This window comes from Odocoileus virginianus, chromosome 12 (genome assembly GCF_023699985.2).
Source record: "Odocoileus virginianus isolate 20LAN1187 ecotype Illinois chromosome 12, Ovbor_1.2, whole genome shotgun sequence".
NCBI classification, from domain to species: Eukaryota; Metazoa; Chordata; class Mammalia; order Artiodactyla; family Cervidae; genus Odocoileus; species Odocoileus virginianus.
The window spans coordinates 2,717,497-2,735,425 of record NC_069685.1 but is presented as its reverse complement, the minus strand read 5'-3'; the positions used below and the strand labels follow the sequence as shown (position 1 = coordinate 2,735,425).

Genomic DNA, 17,929 nt, shown 5'->3' with positions numbered 1-17,929 from the left:
AAACCATCATCAGCCACGTTGATGACCAGCATTCAAAATGGGTCCTCCAGTCAGAACCCTGGATCCAGAATTCGGGTATGCACCATCACTCTGGGCCTGGTGGAGCTGTGCATGCTGGCTGTGTTTGGCTGTGCTTCCTACTGGGTCTTGGGATACTACATAAATAAGCCAAAGATGATGCCCATATATTGGCTCCTGGATTGTTGTGAAGACAGCAGTCTGGGATCCCTGAACTCAAAAGCCTGTGAACTCCCAAGCCGAATTTTCCTATTTACAGCATACTCAGCTGTTTGAAACACAGCCTCAGTTCCGTTCAGTTCAGTTCAGTCGCTCAGTCATGTCCGACTCTTTGTGACCCCGTGGACTGCAGCACGACAGGCTTCCCTGTCCGTCACCAACCCCCAGAGTTTACTCAAACTCATGTCAGTGATGCCATCCAACCATCTCATCCTCTGTCGTCCCCTTCCCCCACCTTCAATCCCTCCCAGTATCAGGGTCTTTTCCAATGAGTCAGTTAGTCGCATCAGATGGCTGAAGTATTGGAGTTTCATCTTCAGCATCAGGCCTTCCAAAGAATATTCAGGACTGATTTCCTTGAGGATTGACTGGTTGGATCTCCTTGCAGTCCAAGAAACTCTCCAGAGTCTTCTCCAACACCACTGTTCAAAAGCATCAGTTCTTTGGCGCTCAACTTTCTTTATAATCCAACTCTCACATCCATACAGGACTACTGGAAAAACCATAACTTTGACTAGATGGACATTTGTCAGCAAAGTAATGTCTCTGCTTTTAAATATGCTGTCTAGGTTGGACATAGCTTCTCTTCCAAGGAGCAAGCATCTTTTAATTTCATGGCTGCAGTCACCATCTGCAGTGATTTTGGAGTCCCCAGGAATAAAGTCTCTCATTGTTTCCATTGTTTCCCCATCTATTTGCTATGAAGTGATGGGACCAGATGCCATGATCTTAGTTTTCTGAACGTTGAGCTTTAAGCCAACTTTTTCACTCTCCTCTTTCACTTTCATCAAGAGGCACTTTAGTTCTTCGCTTTCCGCCATAAGGGTGGTGTCATCTGCATATCTGAGGTTATGCAATCCAGCAATCTTGATTCCAGCTTGTGCTTCATCCAGCTCAGCATTTTGCATGATGTACTCTGCATATAAGTAAAATAAGCAGGGTGACAATATACAGCCTTGACATACTCCTTTCCCAATTTGGAAACGGTCTGTTTTTCCATGTCCAGTTCTAACTGTTGCTTCTTGACCTGCACACAGATTCCTCAGGAGGCAGGTCAGGTGGTCTGGTATTCCCATCTCTTTAAGAATTTTCCAGTTTGTTGTGATCCACAGAGTCAAGGGCTTTGGCGTAGTCAAACACAGCCTAGATGAGCAGATTTTTTAATGTTTAGAAATGGCCTGCTTTGTATATCCTGAGAAGCTGCATCCAGCCTCTGAGAGCCACAGGGAAGCCCGGAGCTGTTGGAGACCTTGCTGGCCGGTACCCTCTGGGAGAGCCTGGAGGCAGAGACTCCCAGAGGGCACGCCGAGCGCCCTCCTCTAGACGCGTGAGTCCCTCCCCACCCCTCTCCCCGAGAGCTTCTTCACCTTCTCACCCTCTGCGGGTGGTTCTGTGTGGCCTCTGAGGGCCCATAGCTTCTGCGTGGAATTCCCCTCCTCGCCTTCCAGATACAAACCTATCAAAGTGTTGCTCCAAAATTTTCTTTTATCTTTTTCCCTCATCAGCCCCCCAGCATCCCTTGAACTCACTATCCTGTGCAAATATGCCTCTCCTGGGTGGGGAGAGAGAGAGGAGCTTCATAAATGGACCCAAACCAAGTTGTTACATGGTCATAGTCAGTACACATCCTCTGTCCTTCCTCTTTGACTGCCCTTGCTCCCCTTCAGAAAGCAAAACCGTTTCCCAAATAGGAGCCTGGAAGGCGTGGAGCTACTGGCTATGCCTTCTCGAAGCGCCCTGAGGCCGGGCCTCAGAGGGGATAGAAGCTCGGTGTGCAGGCACTCTAAATATGCTATGCATTCCTCAGGAAAGAGACAGGGACGATGTCTGGAGCTCGGGTGGTTGGTCGCGTCTGACTCTTTGTGACCCCACAGACTGTAGATTGCCAGGCCCTGCTGGCCATGGAATTTTCAAGGCAAGAATATTGGAGTGGGCTGCCATTTCCTCCTGCAGGGGTTTTCCCAACCCAGGAATCGAACTCAAGTCTCCTGTATTGGCAGGAAGATCCACCATCGAGCCATCTGTGACTTATCTAACTCTGCATTTGGTCAAGGACGCCTGTGTTCTCAGCATCACTAGTGGAGTTTAGGAATGTTGGAGCTGCTTGAGGAGAAAGCCCAGACCAGCGTTAAGTCTAGGAAAGGGCATGAATGACTGAGTCTAAAACCCAGGGGCTCGGGTCATGAAAGCTTCATACACTTTATTTATTTTATTTTATTTTTTTTTAGAAAGATGGTAACGATAACCCTATATGCAAGACAGAAAAAGAGACACAGATGTACAGAACTGACTTTTGGACTCTATGGGAGAAGGCGAGGATGGGATGATCTGAGAGAACAGCATTGAAAATGTATATTATCAAGTGTGAAACAGATCACCAGTCCAGGTTGGATGCATGAGACAAGTGCTTGGGGCTGGTGCACTGGGAAGACCCAGAGGGATCAAGTGGAGAGGGAGGCGGGAGGGGGGTTCAGGATGGGGAACACATGCAAATCCAAGGCTGATTCATGTCAATGTATGGCAAAACCCACTACAATATTGTAAAGTAATTAGCCTCCAACTAATAAAAATAAATAGAAAAAAAAAAAAAGCTTCATACACTTTGGAGACAATTCATTCTATCTCCGCATGGCTGAATGTATGAAAATAGCTTCTCTCTTCTTCTGGTGAATTAATAATCAGATGGGGGGGGGCCCCACTTACAAGCTCTGTGATCCTGGACAGTTCCTTAGCCTGTGTTTACATTTCTTTTCCTGTAAGACTGAGAAATAATAGTACCCACCTTGTATATTTGTTGTGCAGATTAAGTAAGATCTTAGTTCATTTTTCTTTCAACTGAGGCCGTGTAACATGAGACCTGAGAGTGCGGACACTGAAGCCAGACCATCTGGCTTTAAATCTCACTTTTATAACTTATAGCTGAGTGATCTGGAGAAGATACTTTTTTTCTGTGTCTCAGTCTCAACTGTAAAATGGGGATAATTACAGTATTCATCTCATACCTGCTAAGTGCATGCTTGCTAACGTGCTTCAGTCATGTCTGACTCTTCGTGATACTAAGGATGGTAGCCTGCCAGGCTCCTTTGTCCATGGGACTCTTCAAACAAGAATACTGGAGTGCATAGCCATGCCCTCCTCCAGGGGATCTTTCTGACCTAGGGATTGAACCTGAGTCTCCTGCATTGGCAGGAGGGTTCTTTACCAGTAGCCTGTGAAGCCCCATTCATCTCACAGGGCTGTTTTATTTAATGTGCTAATAAATGTAAACATTTAAGGAAATGCCATAAAAGCTGATTTTTATTATAAAGTAAATAAAGCTATTAGAACAGTTTCTGGTAAATAGTAAGGACTCAGTAAATGTTGACTTGTGTTATTTATCACAAAATTGTCTAGACAATCCATAACCTTTATTAATCATCCTGTAAAGAATGGAGGCCTTTCTGTTTCCTTTTATTTTGCTTCTTCTAACTTGAACTCTTGCTTTGCTAAACTCAATCTAAGAAGAGAGCACCACTGGACTTGAAAGAAAAGCCCACTGATGGAAACAAAACAAAAGATTAAGTTTAAAAAAAGAGACAGGCGACCCTTTGTTCATAACAATTAACTAGATTGTGACTTCCTGTGTGTGGTTCTTTCCCATCGTTTTCAGTACCTAGGAAAGAACATATGTGGTCATCATGTGCCCCACAGGCTTTGATCAGACGGTATTTATAACTATAGGAAAGCGAAGCAAACAAAACAGGTTCTTCACCGCCCTGTCTAGAGAAGCAAAGCTGGCCTAGATACAGTTCTCTAGCTGCTTGGAAAAGACGTTGTTGTTTTTCTGTCAGCCAGTGGTGTGCGATTTTTTGGGACCCCATGGACTGCAGCACGCTAGGCTCCTTATCCTTCACCATCTCCCGCAGTTTGATCAAACTCATGTCCATCGAGTCGGTGATGCCATCCAGCCGTCTCACCCTCTGTCGTCCCCTTCTCCTCCTGCCCTCTATCTTCCACAGCATCAGGGTCTTTCCAATGAGTGGCTGTTGGCATCAGTTAGCCAAAAAAATTTGGGGGCTCCCATATATTTACCTTGTTTGATTTTTTCCTTCTGAAACTCAGAATTTGTAAGGGAATGGGGAGTGCAAGGAGAAATTTTAACTTTTTGGCGCAAACTTCAAGAACAGAAGGAAGGAGTTGAACCAGCAACCCTAACCAAGGTTTTGCAGGCTTGATGGTTGCACCTGATCTCTGTTCAACGCGGGGCCTCCGGGCCGGGCTGGGCGCTGTGGCGCTCGGCCAGTAGGGGGCGCGCGGGAGCCGAGGCCCCACGGGGCGGCTGTGCGCGCGGGGCCTGTGGCTCTGGACTTCCGCGCGCGCGACGAGTGGAGACGCGCCGCTGCGCCCGCTTCCGCGACGCTCCGACCCGGGATTGGGCTCCCCCGGGCGCCTCCTTGGCCGCGGGGTCGCGGAGACTGGGCACCCGGGCGGAGGCGGGGGACCGGCGAGCGCTGGAGGGCCCCGTCCCGCCGCATGCCGTGCGCTCGGGCCGCGCCTCGGCTTTCTGGGGAGTCAGGTAACCGAGAGGCGGCCCTCACTCACCGCGCGCGGCGGCCGCGTCCACCCCGCGGTCCGGAAAGGAAGGGAGGGCGCGCAGAGTCAGCTGCAGCCGTAGCCCTGGTCGGGGCCCCTAGCCCCGTTGGTGGTACTCGGACTCAGCCAAGCCAGAGCCCCGTCAGGCTTCGCCGCTCCGGAGGAGGCTCGGCCCCGGGGGCCCTCGCGCATCCTCTCCCTGGCCAAGTGCCCACCTTTCCTGTCCTGTGATGGTCAATTCTCCATCCCCACTTCGCGCAGCTCCTTTTCGTCCATTCCCCGCTCTTCTTCCCTTTGGAAATTTTCACTTCCTAGTCTGCAAAATCGTTCAGCAGATATTGGCAACAGTGGATTCCTTAAAGGAATTGGGATTGACTATTGGGGTTGAGTTTGAGCGGGGCACCTTGATAAAGTCAAGTAAAGGAAAGAGCATGCAGAATCAGATCCCTTTTCTTCAAGTCCTGACTATACATAGCACTAGTGACATCTGGTAATCAGGCCTGATTATTTACATGGGAATCTAATTATTCACATGGAAATCACCTAGCAAAATGCAACGAGCAGTGAACACAGAATTCATTTTGAGGATATGTAAACCTTCCTTTGCATTGAATTGTGTTTGACACCTGGGCCTGCCCTTTTTGCAGTGTCTGTCTACTTGATTTGAGGGCCATTGTCTCTGTTATGAAATGCCAAACCTTGGACTGACTGTCATTGTGCCCCCAAATTCTACTGACGTTCATTCCTTTTGGTTTATGGTCTTAGTATTCTTTTAAAGCCCCCCTCATGAATGGCAGTTACTGTGAGAAGGATGGTCATAATAGGTAGAAGAGTCTGGTCTGGAATTCAGGAAACAAGGCTCACTTCTGAAGGCCTGTGTTCAGGGTTTTGTTCTGGGCCCAGTTCTATTGCTAACTGGCTACGTGGCCCTGGTTGTTCAATTTATTTAATCTTTCAGAACCTTGTTTTTCTCATTTTAGGGAAGCTAGTAACACTAATAGCCTCCTAGTATTCTTGCCTGGAGAATCCCATGGACAGAAGAGTCTGGCAGCTACACCCCGTAGGGTCACAAAGAGTTGGACATGACTGAAACAGCTTAGCAGGCACACATTGGCCAATGACTGTGCTAAATTCAGTAGTCAGTCTTGACCTTCACCTTCCTTGACCTATCAGTGGTATTGGACCAAGTCAATCACTGTCTCTTTAAAATTCTTTCTTCTGGAAGTCTTATGATTTCTGTCTTCCTCCCTCCCACTCTTTCTTAGTCTCCTTGACTGGATCCTCTTTGTTTCTAAAAGTTAAAGTGTGGAGTGCTGTAGGCCTTTCCTCTGACTCACTTTGTAAGTTTGCTAGACTCCACATTTATGCCTCCAACGTGGACTTGTCCTCCTGTAAAACCCATATCCAGGTGTCCAGCTGCCTTTTTGACGTCTTTTATAAAAGGCATCTTAGAAGTAATATGTTTAAAGCTGGAACTCCTGATCTTCATTCCCACACCTGCTTCCCTCCATCCTCTAGTCTTCTCTATTTCCGTAAATGGCAGTCCCATCTCTTCATGCTCAGGCCAAGACCACTGCAGTCAAACTTGTCTTTCACCATCATTCTAGTATAAAGCACCACCCTTCTGATTGGACTGTAGAAATGCCCCCTGCCTCATCTCCCCTTGCCCTTCTACAGTCTATTCTTGTAGCTGCAGAAGCAGTCATGCAAGTTAGTTATGTGCTGTGTTGGTTGAAAGCTGTCCAATGATTTGTCTCCTTCAGAGTAAAATCCAAAGTCCTTAAAGTGACCTAAAAAACAGTGATTTAGTCTCAGCTCCTTTTCTGGCCTCATATCTTTCTTGCCGCCCTCCCCTCTAGTTATTAACACTGCTGGCACATTGACCTCCGAGCTATTATTATGGGTTGGTGCAAACATAATTGCAGTTTCAGACCATGAATTTAAATCTTTGTAAGTAGGCTCAAAAACATCTTTATTAATCAAAATAGGAACCAACACAATCAACGCATTTGATACAATAAGAAATAAGTTTGTTTATTCCTGTAGCAAAAAAATTTGTGCTTCAGAATTCAGTGAACTCTTGGAAAGCATTTTCTGCCTCCTGCTGGTTGTGGAAAGGTTTTCCCTGCATAAAGTTGTCAAGATGCTTGAAGTTGTTGGTTGGTGAGAGTATGACAGATGAGGCAAAACTTCGTAAGCAAATTCATTCAACTTTTGAAGTGTTGGTTGTGTGACATCAGTTGGGCGATGTGAAGAATTGGGCCTTTCTGTTGACCAAAGCTGGCTGCAGGTTTTGCAATTTTCAGTGCACCTCAGGGATTTGTTGAGCATCCTTCTCAGATGTAATAGTTTCTCAGGGATTTAGAAAGCTGTAGTGGATCAGACTGGCAGCAGACCACCAAACAATGACCATAACCTTTTTTTTCTTGTGCAAGTTTTGGCTTCCAAACTTTGGTTTGGCTTCTTGGTCCAGTCACTGAGCTGGTTGTCGCTAATTGTCCTATAAAATCCACTGTTCATTGCATATTACAGATTGAGAAATGGTTCATTGTTGTTGTGTAGAATAAGAAAACACAACTCTTTAACATGATAGCTTTGGTTTTTTGTCAGTTCACAAGGCACCCACTCATTGAGCTTGCTCACCTTTCCAGGTTGCTTTAAACACGAGATGACTGTAGAGTGGGTGACAGTTGGCTTCTTTGGCAACTTCTCGTGTCATTGTAAGAGGATCAGCTTCGGTGATTGCTCTCCATCTGACGCTGTCAGCTCCCAAAGGCTGCCACCTACTCTGTAAAACTTCTTGGCCCACCCCTGCACTGTATGTCCATTAGCAGTTCCCGCGCCAAACGCATTGTTGATGCTGCAAATTGTCTCGCTGCTTTGCAGCCCATGTTGAACTCAAATAAGAATGTTGCTCAAATTTGCTTTTTGTTTCACATTGTTTCCATAGTCTGAAATAAATATAAAGTACACAGCAAGTAATAAGTCATTAGCAAAAAAATAATAATAATAATGATAAAGCAAGAAATGCTCTTTAAAATGATGTATAACATAACTACATTTATTTAAAAATGTGTTCCAATAATCAGATAGCAAATTTTAACAACGCAAAACTGCAATTTCTTTTGCACCAGCCTAATATTCCAATAGGCCAAGAACAGCCCTGTTTTGGGAACTTTGCCCTTAATAGTCTCTGCATCTGGAACACTCTTTCTGCAGGCGACCCATGGCTGGCTGTGCTTCCTTCAGGTCTCTGCTCACTCAGATATCTTATGAAAGACCCCTGCCCTTGACCACTCCATACTCAGTAGCTACAGTTCTACCCAATCCTGCCTAGGACCTCCTAACCCCTTCCTTTGCCTTATCTTTCTCCACCGCACTTGCCAACTGGACAAATATCTGTTGGGTTTCTTTATTCCTCTTCCTACACCCTCGCCAGAATGTAAATTCCAAAGACAGTTTTGTTCACTGCTGTGTCTCCCATGCCTGGAGCAGTGTTTGGAATGTGTCTTAGATGACTTGGGAATCTATAACAAAATGCCAGAGACTGGGTAGCTTACAAACAACAAAAATTTATTTCTCAGAGTCCTGGAGGCTGGAAGGGCATCTGAGAACAGGGTGCCAGCATGGATGGGTAAGGCCTCTCTTCCTTATTGTATCTTCACATGTCAGAAGACGCTAGGGAGAATCCCAATGATGACCTAAGCACCACACAAAGGCTTCACCTCCTAATACCATTCTACTGGGCATTAGGACTTCAGCATATGAATTTTGATGGGACACAAACATTCAGTCCAAAGCAGCAGGTAAGGTTATCAATATGTCTTTATTGAATGAGTGAGTCTGTAAGTGTAATACTTATATCATGCGGTTAAAGTTAGGATCACATTGTGAATACACTTTTTATTCTAGAAAGAACCCTGGTTTACAGTAACACAAATCTGGCTTCAAATCCTGGTTACACACACTTTATGGTGTGAACTCCTCAGAAGGTCTGTTTTCTGTATTTGTGGGATGGGTATAGTATAATACCACAAAGGCTTATTGTGAGTATGAGGTGAAACATTAACACACATAAGACAATTAGTTATGAGGAGGCTAAAAAATGAACAGCTTTGATAATTTATGTATGGATGTGCTTTGTAAAGGATTCCCAGGTGACTCAGTGGTAAAGAATCTGTCTACTAATGCAGGAGATGCAGAAGACTCAAGTTCGATCTCTGGGTTAGGAAGATCCCCTGGAAGAGGGACTGGCTACCCACTCCAATATTCTTGCAGGGAAAACCCCATGGACAGAGGAGCCTAGTGGGCTACAGTCGAGGGGGTTGCAAAGAGTAGGACATGAATGAGCATGCATGCACACTTTGTAAGTTCTAAAGTCACATACATACATATTGCATGAAAATTACCAAGGACTGTCATATGCACTGTATTGTTCTAAATATTTCATGGTGAAATGAGCATTTTAGTGCTCATAGAATAGTGCAGTTTAGAAAATGAATAGTCAGTGGCACCTATACCTCATGTGTTCTAATGGAATCAATTGTCTGACATCCATTATTCCTGCGTAATTTTCCCTTATCCTTTGGCCCTGCTGTGCCAATATATAGGCAAAATATATTCTTTTCTTTTAAAGTAAAACAAAATTTAATGCTTTTAGACAATTTTCAGAGTAGCAATTCTGTTTAGCGAAAGTGGACTTTAAGCTTGGTTTCACGGCCCAATTATATAGGCAGTAATTTCACAGAGGTGCAGTAATCACTTTTTTCAAATGTCATCAAAAGAATATATTCTTGTTTTCTGTGGTAGTTTTTATTTATTATTATTTTTAAACTATTGTTAACATAGCATGGCAGAAAGATTATATCAGGAATGTGATATAATACAACTGTTTCCATTGATGTCTTAGAACTTACTGTTCCCTAGGCAGCTGAGAATGTCCTCCTCCCTTGCACTAAAGTTCAACTGTGATGGCTTTACTGCCTTTCTCAGTAAATAGAAAAATATAACACTACTACACTGAAGGTATATTTTACAATTACCATTAGCAGCATTACTGAACTTTCCATAATTGGGGTTCTACAGAGTTAAATACTTTTGAAACAGGCAACATATATTCTTATTATCTCAGTCTCTCATAAAAACTTGAGTACAAATGCAGTCACTTAAGTCACTGACAGCTAACCCAAGTATACTGCTGGTAAGAAAAGCTGTCAGTTGCCATCTCTTCAGCATGGTCGTACTGCATGAGTGCTATCTATTTTAGTTCAGTACGTAATGTTGTGAAGATCCCCTAGAGGAGGAAATTGTAACCCACTCCAGTATTCTTGCCCAGAATATCCCACTGACAGAGGACCTTACAGTCTGTGGAGTCACAAGGAGTGGGACGTGACCCAGAGACTGAGTACGCACATAATGCTAGGCCTCAGAGATTTAAAGGGAAATGTGGCATTTTTTTTTTTAATCTTTTGATAGTTTTTTTCCTGAAATTCCATATTCTTAAGACTCTAAGTAAGCTTAGAAGAGTCCAGGTCACTGTTGTTGGGGGGTGGGGGCTAAGACCCAGACCTAGTTTTGTATTCTTATGGGTGGAGATTTAAGAATCATGGTCTACAGGACTGCTAGATAAATGGAGACAGCTTCAGAACCTGCCTGGGAATTCCCCAGCTGTCCTACTTGGGCTGTGATGTGACTTTTCCTTGGTTTGCAGCACCTTCTTGAGTACCTGCAGGTTCAAAATGATTTCAAGAACCCAGGAAGCAGCTGAGCTTTCCCTAGATCCACACCCCGCCTCCTCAACAGCCCTGCCTCCCAGACAGCCCTTCCCTAGCATCCCAGTCTCCCCCGCATCCCCCCTGAACAGAGCTAGACTCCCTACGGGGCTGAGCAGGGTGCCCCACCTGGTGCTGAGGGAGCCGACCCCCAATGAGTGAGGGTTCAAGCAAACAGAGGTGTCCTAGGCCTGGAGGAGAGGCTGGTGTATTTGACCTTAGGACATCACACTTGAAGAAGAAACTTCTTCAGTTTAGAAGTTGGGTATGGCCAATAAGTGCCTTTATTTTCCAATGAAGTAAAAACAGCCTGATAAGCACTCACAGAACTGAGACCAGGTTTTATTCATTCTTGCCTGGCACAGTGCCTCTCTCACACAGAATATCACTTATTTATTAATTGTACATAGATTAATTCTTTAGGAATATCGACGAGTCTCTTATTCATCAGGAATTCTGGAATATCTACATAATTTGAATTGTTCTGGTTAGCATTTACTTAACAATAAATAATTCTTGAGCACTGTGCTGAATCTTGGAAATACAAAACAGAACACAAGCTATTGGAGAGAGTCAGTCTTTTCTAGCAAGGGGGCCTCTGTTGCTTCTGCATCCTTGTCCCTTCCCTTTCTGACATGGGCTGCTTGCTGGTTCCCGTGCACCGGCGGTAAGGCAGACTGATAGCCAGTTCTGCTCCTTCTTGAAATTTTCCACCGTGTCTTCCACTGGCTCAGATAGCTTTCATCAAGAAAGCAAATCTCATGAGCCTCTCCATTTGCTTCTTGATGAGTGAAACACTCACTGGCAGATATGATGACTTAAGAATCTGAACGAGGAAACGTTTAAAAATGCATGGCTCTCATTTGCAATGCAGCTCCCCTCTGTTTTGGAATTTGCGTTGTCTCTGCAGCCTATGGTGGTCATTGAACCACAGGTCAGCCACAGACTGGGCTTTGTCTGCTCTCTCTGGTATCCATTTGTTCTTGTCTTGCTTTTCTCTCTTCCCACAATATTCCCACGATCACAGACACAACCTTGTTTGAACTTCATACTTTTACTAAGCATTTTGACTTGAAATCCCAAAGACAGATTTATCATCCTTCTCTGAAATCCCTAATGAAAAGATTCTGTTTTGTGTGCAGTCTGTAGAACAGTTTAATTGGAGATTGACAGACATTTCATCAGATAGTTCTGCTTCTCATCTCAGAGTAGTTTCTGTAGACCTTTCTGAGTTCAGATGTCCTGGAGAAATAACGTAGAATTAATTATAGATACATTTGTCTTTCAAAAATTTCTCCTCATAGTTTAATAGTCTTTTTGTTTGTATATCACATCATGTCTGAATTTGCTCTTTTATGACCATAAAAGGCACCCATCGTCTCATGGCATACTATCTTGTAGCATATTATACAGGGGGAAATATGTAAACAACTTCTCAGTAATTAAGAAATACTTCTGCACTGCCCTTATGTATTTGCATAAGACTTTGCTGTGCCAAGGTCTCTGATGTAGTAGAAAGTGTTTCCCTGTGAAAAACCTTTACATAGAATCTTTACAGTAGGCATGAGGAATTTCAACAGAAGAAAGGGATTCTATGGCAGTTAATAAGAATTAGAGGTTGAAGTACTCCTTCATTATGACTCACAGCTCATGAAAAATCAGAGATATGTGAAGAAACCTTTAAGAATAAGAGCTCTTTTGAAATATATTCTCTATTATTTCAACCAACTTTTACTAAGTGCCCATCGAGTACAGTGCTGGAGACTTGGGGACCCCACGTTAAGACAAAGCTCCTGCCTTTCCGTACACCACTGTTTAGGAGCAAACAGTATCTTATGATAGTATTTTTCTTTAGACTTTATAGTTCTCTTGTTTTTCACTTTGGGAATTGCCTTTGTTTTTAGTTAGGGAGTAACTTGAAGACAGCCAGCTATCTTAGAATGAGCTAAGGAGCAAAGCTAGAGGCTTGACTGGAGCAGATTTGCCCTTTGACCTCTGATGTTTACATCAGACCAAGTAGTGAGGGGCAGAGTTGATTTTTGTCTGAATTGATTTATAAGCTTGGAATAGCAAAGATTTTACACCTGGTGAATTAGATCATTTCTTTTATCAACAAGTCTTTGTCATTTGAGGGAAATAATTTCTGGAGAGCACTGGGCATAGGGAAATCCGCTATCACTGTTGTATATATTTCTCTACTTCTTGTCTGTTCTGTTACCCTGTAATCATTTACTTTTTTTTAGTTAGCATGGTTCAGTATGTAGGTTTTCACCCCAAAATGATAATGCTTGGATATAAAGAACAATGACCAAAAGCTCACTATGATAAAATGATTTCCCATGCATTACCCCAAAAGCATAAGTGTATACCCACAGCATCTGTACTTGAATATGTAAAGCAAATAAGATCTTACACATATTCCCAATTAAATTGAAGTTAAATTCCAATTAAACATTTTTGATTAAGTTATTGTTAAAATTAAATTTTAAAAAGCACAAATACTTTGTGCTTTACTTCTAGTTCCTCAGCTACTATCTGTAGAGGAGCTGGATAATTTGTTTTCTTTTAAATTTATTTATTTTTAATTGTAGGGTAATTGCTTTACAATGTTATATTGGTTTCCACCTTGCATCAACATGAATTATCCATAAGTATACAGTGTCCCCTCCCTCTAGAACTTCCCTCCCACCTCCTACTCCACCCCACCCTTCTAGGTGATTATTTGGTTTTTGATTAATTCTCAGATAACCATATGTCTGCTAACTGCTACAAAAGTAAAATAGTCTGTAAGTTAAGTAGTGTGGTCATTTTAATGGCCAAGTAACCACACATGGGTGGTTACAAGGAAATGATTATGTGATTTATTGTAAAACTTTAAAATATGAGGTCTTCTTAATTTTTGTGAAGTCTTCTTCAGGCTTCCATTGTGGCTCAGCTGGTAAAGAATCTTCCAGCAGTGCAGGAGACCTGGGTTCGATCCCTGGGTTGGAAAGATCCCCTGGAAAAGGGAAAAGCTACCCACTCCAATATTCTGACCCGGAGAATTCCATGGACAGTCCATGGTGTCGCAAAGAGTTGGACACGATTGAGTGACTTTCACTTCTTTTTTTCTTATTCTTGGGGAAAAAGTATAAGTCTTTGGCTATTCGCCAACACATAAGTCAGAATTATCCTGAGGAAATACAGCTAACTGCAGAAGAACTTTACTCTAAAAGATGGATAGCACAGCCCCATGTATTATGTGCACAAAAACTAAAGGCCTAAATGCCTAACCGGAAGGAAATGGTTAAACAGATGAGGAGATCTCCAGATGACGAAAACTTACTCAATAAAATGTTTATGAAAAGCTTTTTTGACAAGGAAATTTTTTATGCTGTCATATATGGTACATGATAAATATCTTAGTCCTAACTTTGAATATTTCTGTTAGTTCCAGTGGATTACATTTTCTCCTTTTAAAATGTAGGGCCTAGATGTTGGCCTGAGACATGGACTATCCCAGCAGAAATTCCATTTAGACAAGAGAAACATTCACATGATTTAGCTTGTTAGAAAATATGTAAAAGTCTTAGTATAATTATGCCATCAACTTTGTGATATTTAGTCTGTGTAAGTACCTGCTTTTACTTGGTAGAATTAATTTTTAAAAAATGAACCCATAGTAATAAAACTAATTATCTAGTTTGTGCTTTAAACTGTAGTTTGATTGAAAATGAGATACTTTTGAATAACTACATCACTCCCAGTGACTCTTAATTCAATCTACCATTTTGGTCTCCTGTATCTATTTCTATAATCTATCAACTACATGTGAACTTACTGGCTTCTATTGAGAATTAATGTTGGGTTTTCAATATGAATGCTCAGGGCTTGTACAGTGTTAGCAATTTTAGGTTTTACTAGAACTTTGGAATTAAAATTACTAATAGATCACAAAAGAGAAGTGATACTTTTCAAAGTTATTATCATAATGCTCAAAATTCTCCAAGCCAGGCTTCAGCAATATGTGACCCGTGAACTTCCAGATGTTCAAGCTGGTTTTAGAAAAGGCAGAGGAACCAGAGATCGAATTGCCAACATCTGCTGGATCATCAAAAAAAGCAAGAGTGTTCCAGAAAAACATCTCTTTCTGCTTTATTGACTATGCCAAAGCCTTTGACTATGTGGATCACAATAAACTGTGGAAAATTCTGAAAGAGATGGGAATACCAGACCACCTGACCTGCCTCTTGAGAAACCTATATGCAGGTCAGGAAGCAACAGTTAGAACTGGATATGGAACAACAGACTGGTTCCAAATAGGAAAAGGAGTACGTCAAGGCTGTATATTGTCACCCTGCTTATTTAACTTCTATGCAGAGTACATCATGAGAAATGCTGGGCTGGAAGAAGCACAAGCTGGAATCAAGATTGCTGGGAGAAATATCAATAACCTCAGATATGCAGATGATACCACCCTTATGGCAGGAAGTGAAGAGGAACTAAAAAGCCTCTTGATGAAAGTGAAAGAGGAGATTGAAAAAGTTGGCTTAAAGCTCAACATTCAGAAAACTAAGATAATGGCATCTGGTCCCGTCACTTCATGGGAAATAAATGGGGAAACAATGGAAACAGTGTCACACTTTATTTTGGGGGGCTCCAAAATCACTGCAGATGGTGATTGCAGCCAGGAAATTAAAAGATGCTTACTCCTTGGAAGGAAAGTTATGACCAACCTAGATAGCATATTAAAAAGCAGAGACATTACTTTGCCAACAAAGGTCTGTCTAGTCAAGGCTGTGGTTTTTCCAGTAGTCATGTATGGATGTGAGAGTTGGACTGTGAAGAAAGCCGAGCGCTGAAGAATTGATGCTTTTGAACTGTGGTGTTGGAGAAGACTCTTGAGAGTCCCCTGGACTACAAGGAGATCCAACCAGCCCATCCTAAAGGACATCAGTCCTGGGTGTTCATTGGAAGGACTGATTTTGAAGCTGAAACTCTAATACTTTGGCCATCTCATGCGAAGAGTTGACTCGTTGGAAAAGACCCTGATGTTGGGAAAGATTGGGGGAAGGAGGAGTAGGGGACGACAAAGGATAAGATGGTTGAATGGCATCACCAACTTGATGGACATGAGTTTGAATAAACTCTGGGAGTTGGTGATGGATAGGGAGTCCTGGCGTGCTGCGATCATGGAATTGCAAGAGTCAGACACGACTGAGCGACTGAACTGAACTGAACTGAGCTGATCTTTATTTCATCACTTTGGTGCTGATGAAAGTTCCATTTATTTTGAACATAATTTTAGACCTTTCCATTGATTGATCATATTTTCAAATTCACATCAGACTACTTCTTTTCAGGCAACATAAATATTACAATTACTTAGTGTTTAATGTAGCTTTGCAAGTAATTAAAAGATTGATTAGTCTATTGCCTTTGAGTTGATTGCATACATTTTATAGTGCATGACACATTTATTTTTATATTTTAGGACTTGGACTATGTTCCTGATTTGTCTAGACTGCCATGGCTCCATATATAAAGGACATTCACCAAAAAGGTAATCCGAAAAATGTTTGTCATTAAATCATCTTAAGTTCCTATATTCAGTGCCATGTCAAATTTTAAGAATGAGAGATGTTTTTAAGAACATAGCATTTTTTCCAGTTTGAAGATGGTGATGTAGAATGACTCATGGTCATCTCCTCCTGTGAGATCACCAAAATCACAACTATTGAACAACCATGGACAGGAGGATGCTGAAAACATTAGTTACTCAGCCATGTCTGCCTCTTTGTAATCCCATGGACTGTAGCCCACCAGGCCTCCTCTGTCCCTAGATTTCCAGGCAAGAATACTGGAGTGGGTTGCTATTTTCTTCTCCAGGGGCTCTTCCCCACCCAGAGATTGAAACTGGGCCTCCTGTACCGCGGGCAGGCGCTTTACTAACTGGGCCACTGAAGACGACCCTGAAGGATGCTGGAACCCACCAGAAAAAGATGCCCCACGTCCAGAGATAAAGAAAAAGCCACAGCGAGAATGGAGGAGGGGCACAATCACAATAAAGTCATATCCCATTCTCACTGAGTAGGTGACCCTCAAACTGGAGAACAGTAATACCAAAGAAGTTCTCCCGCTTCTGAATGTTCTGAAGGTATGAAAGTTCTGAACCACATGTCAGACTTCCCAGTCTGGGTATCTGACAAAGGGACTGGAAATCCCCAGGGAATCTGACCTTGAAGGCCAGTGGGATTTGATTACAAGACTTCCACAAGACTCCCAGTCTTGGAGGGCACAAACAAAACCTTGCTCGCAGCAAGACTGAGAGGAAAGGAGCAGTGACCCCACAGGAGAATGAGTCAAAGCTACCTGCTAGTGTTGGAGGGTCTCCTGTGGGGATGTGGATCGGCAGGGTTTCACCACAGGGATGGGGACACTAGCAACAGCAGTCTGTGAAGGTCACCTTTGGTGTAAATCCTCTTGGAGGTTGTCATTAACCCAACCATAGAACCCATAGACCTATGAAGGCTGGGTCACCTCACGCTAAAAAACCCCACTCATCATCAGATATTTGGATTAAAGTTTTACTGAGCAAGCCCAGCCCATCAGAGAAAGATCCAGCTTTGCCCACCACCAGGCCCTCCCATCAGGAAGCCTCTTAGCCTTCTCCATTGGAGAGCAAGCAGAAGAAGCAAGAGCCACAGCCCTACAGTGACTAAAGCAAAAACCACATTACAGAAAGTTAATCAGCATGAAAAGGCAGAAAGTTATGTCCCAGATGAGAAAATAATAGCAAATGAAGAAACAGACAAAGGATTAATCTCAAAAATATACAAGCAACTCCTCCAGCTCAACTCCAGAAAAATAAATGACCCAATCAAAAAATGGGCCAAAGAACTCAACAGACATTTCTCCAAAGAAGACATTCAGATGGCTAACAAACACATGAAAAATGCTCAACATCACGCATTATCAGAGAAATGCAAATCAAAACCTCAATGAGGTACACACCAGTCAGAATGGCTGCTATCCAAAAGTCTACAAGCAATAAATGCTGGAGAGGGTGTGGAGAAAAGGGAACCCTCTTACACTGTTGGTGGGAATGCAAATTAGTACAGCCACTATGGAGAACAGTGTGGAGATTCCATTAAAAACTGGAAATAGAACTGCCATATGACCCAGCAATACCACTCCTGGGCATACACACTGAGGAAAGCAGATCTGAAAGAGACACGTGCACCCCAATGTTCATCGCAGCACTGTTTATAATAGCCAGGACATGGAAGCAACCTAGATGCCCATCAGCAGATGAATGGATAAGGAAACTGTAGTACATATACACTATGGAATATTACTCAGCCATTAAA

The 17,929-nt window shown here is 42.9% G+C and overlaps 1 protein-coding gene across 7 annotated transcripts in view; it reads left to right on the top strand.

Moving 5' to 3' along the window:
• The first annotated feature begins 4,572 nt into the window (after positions 1 to 4,572).
• LRAT (lecithin retinol acyltransferase) overlaps positions 4,573 to 17,929 on the top strand; it is a 162,314-nt gene continuing 148,957 nt past the window's right edge. For 4 of the 7 annotated variants that reach the window (XM_070474712.1, XM_070474713.1, XM_070474714.1 and 1 more), the window contains exons 1-2: positions 4,573 to 4,792; positions 16,054 to 16,122. In XM_070474712.1, coding sequence (XP_070330813.1) covers positions 16,064 to 16,122 — 59 coding nt within the window. In that variant the 5' untranslated portion in view covers positions 4,573 to 4,792; positions 16,054 to 16,063. Of the gene's footprint in view, positions 4,793 to 16,053; positions 16,123 to 17,929 lie in introns of those variants that run through there. The other 3 variants (XM_070474715.1, XM_070474711.1, XM_070474710.1) reach the window with 3 other exon arrangements.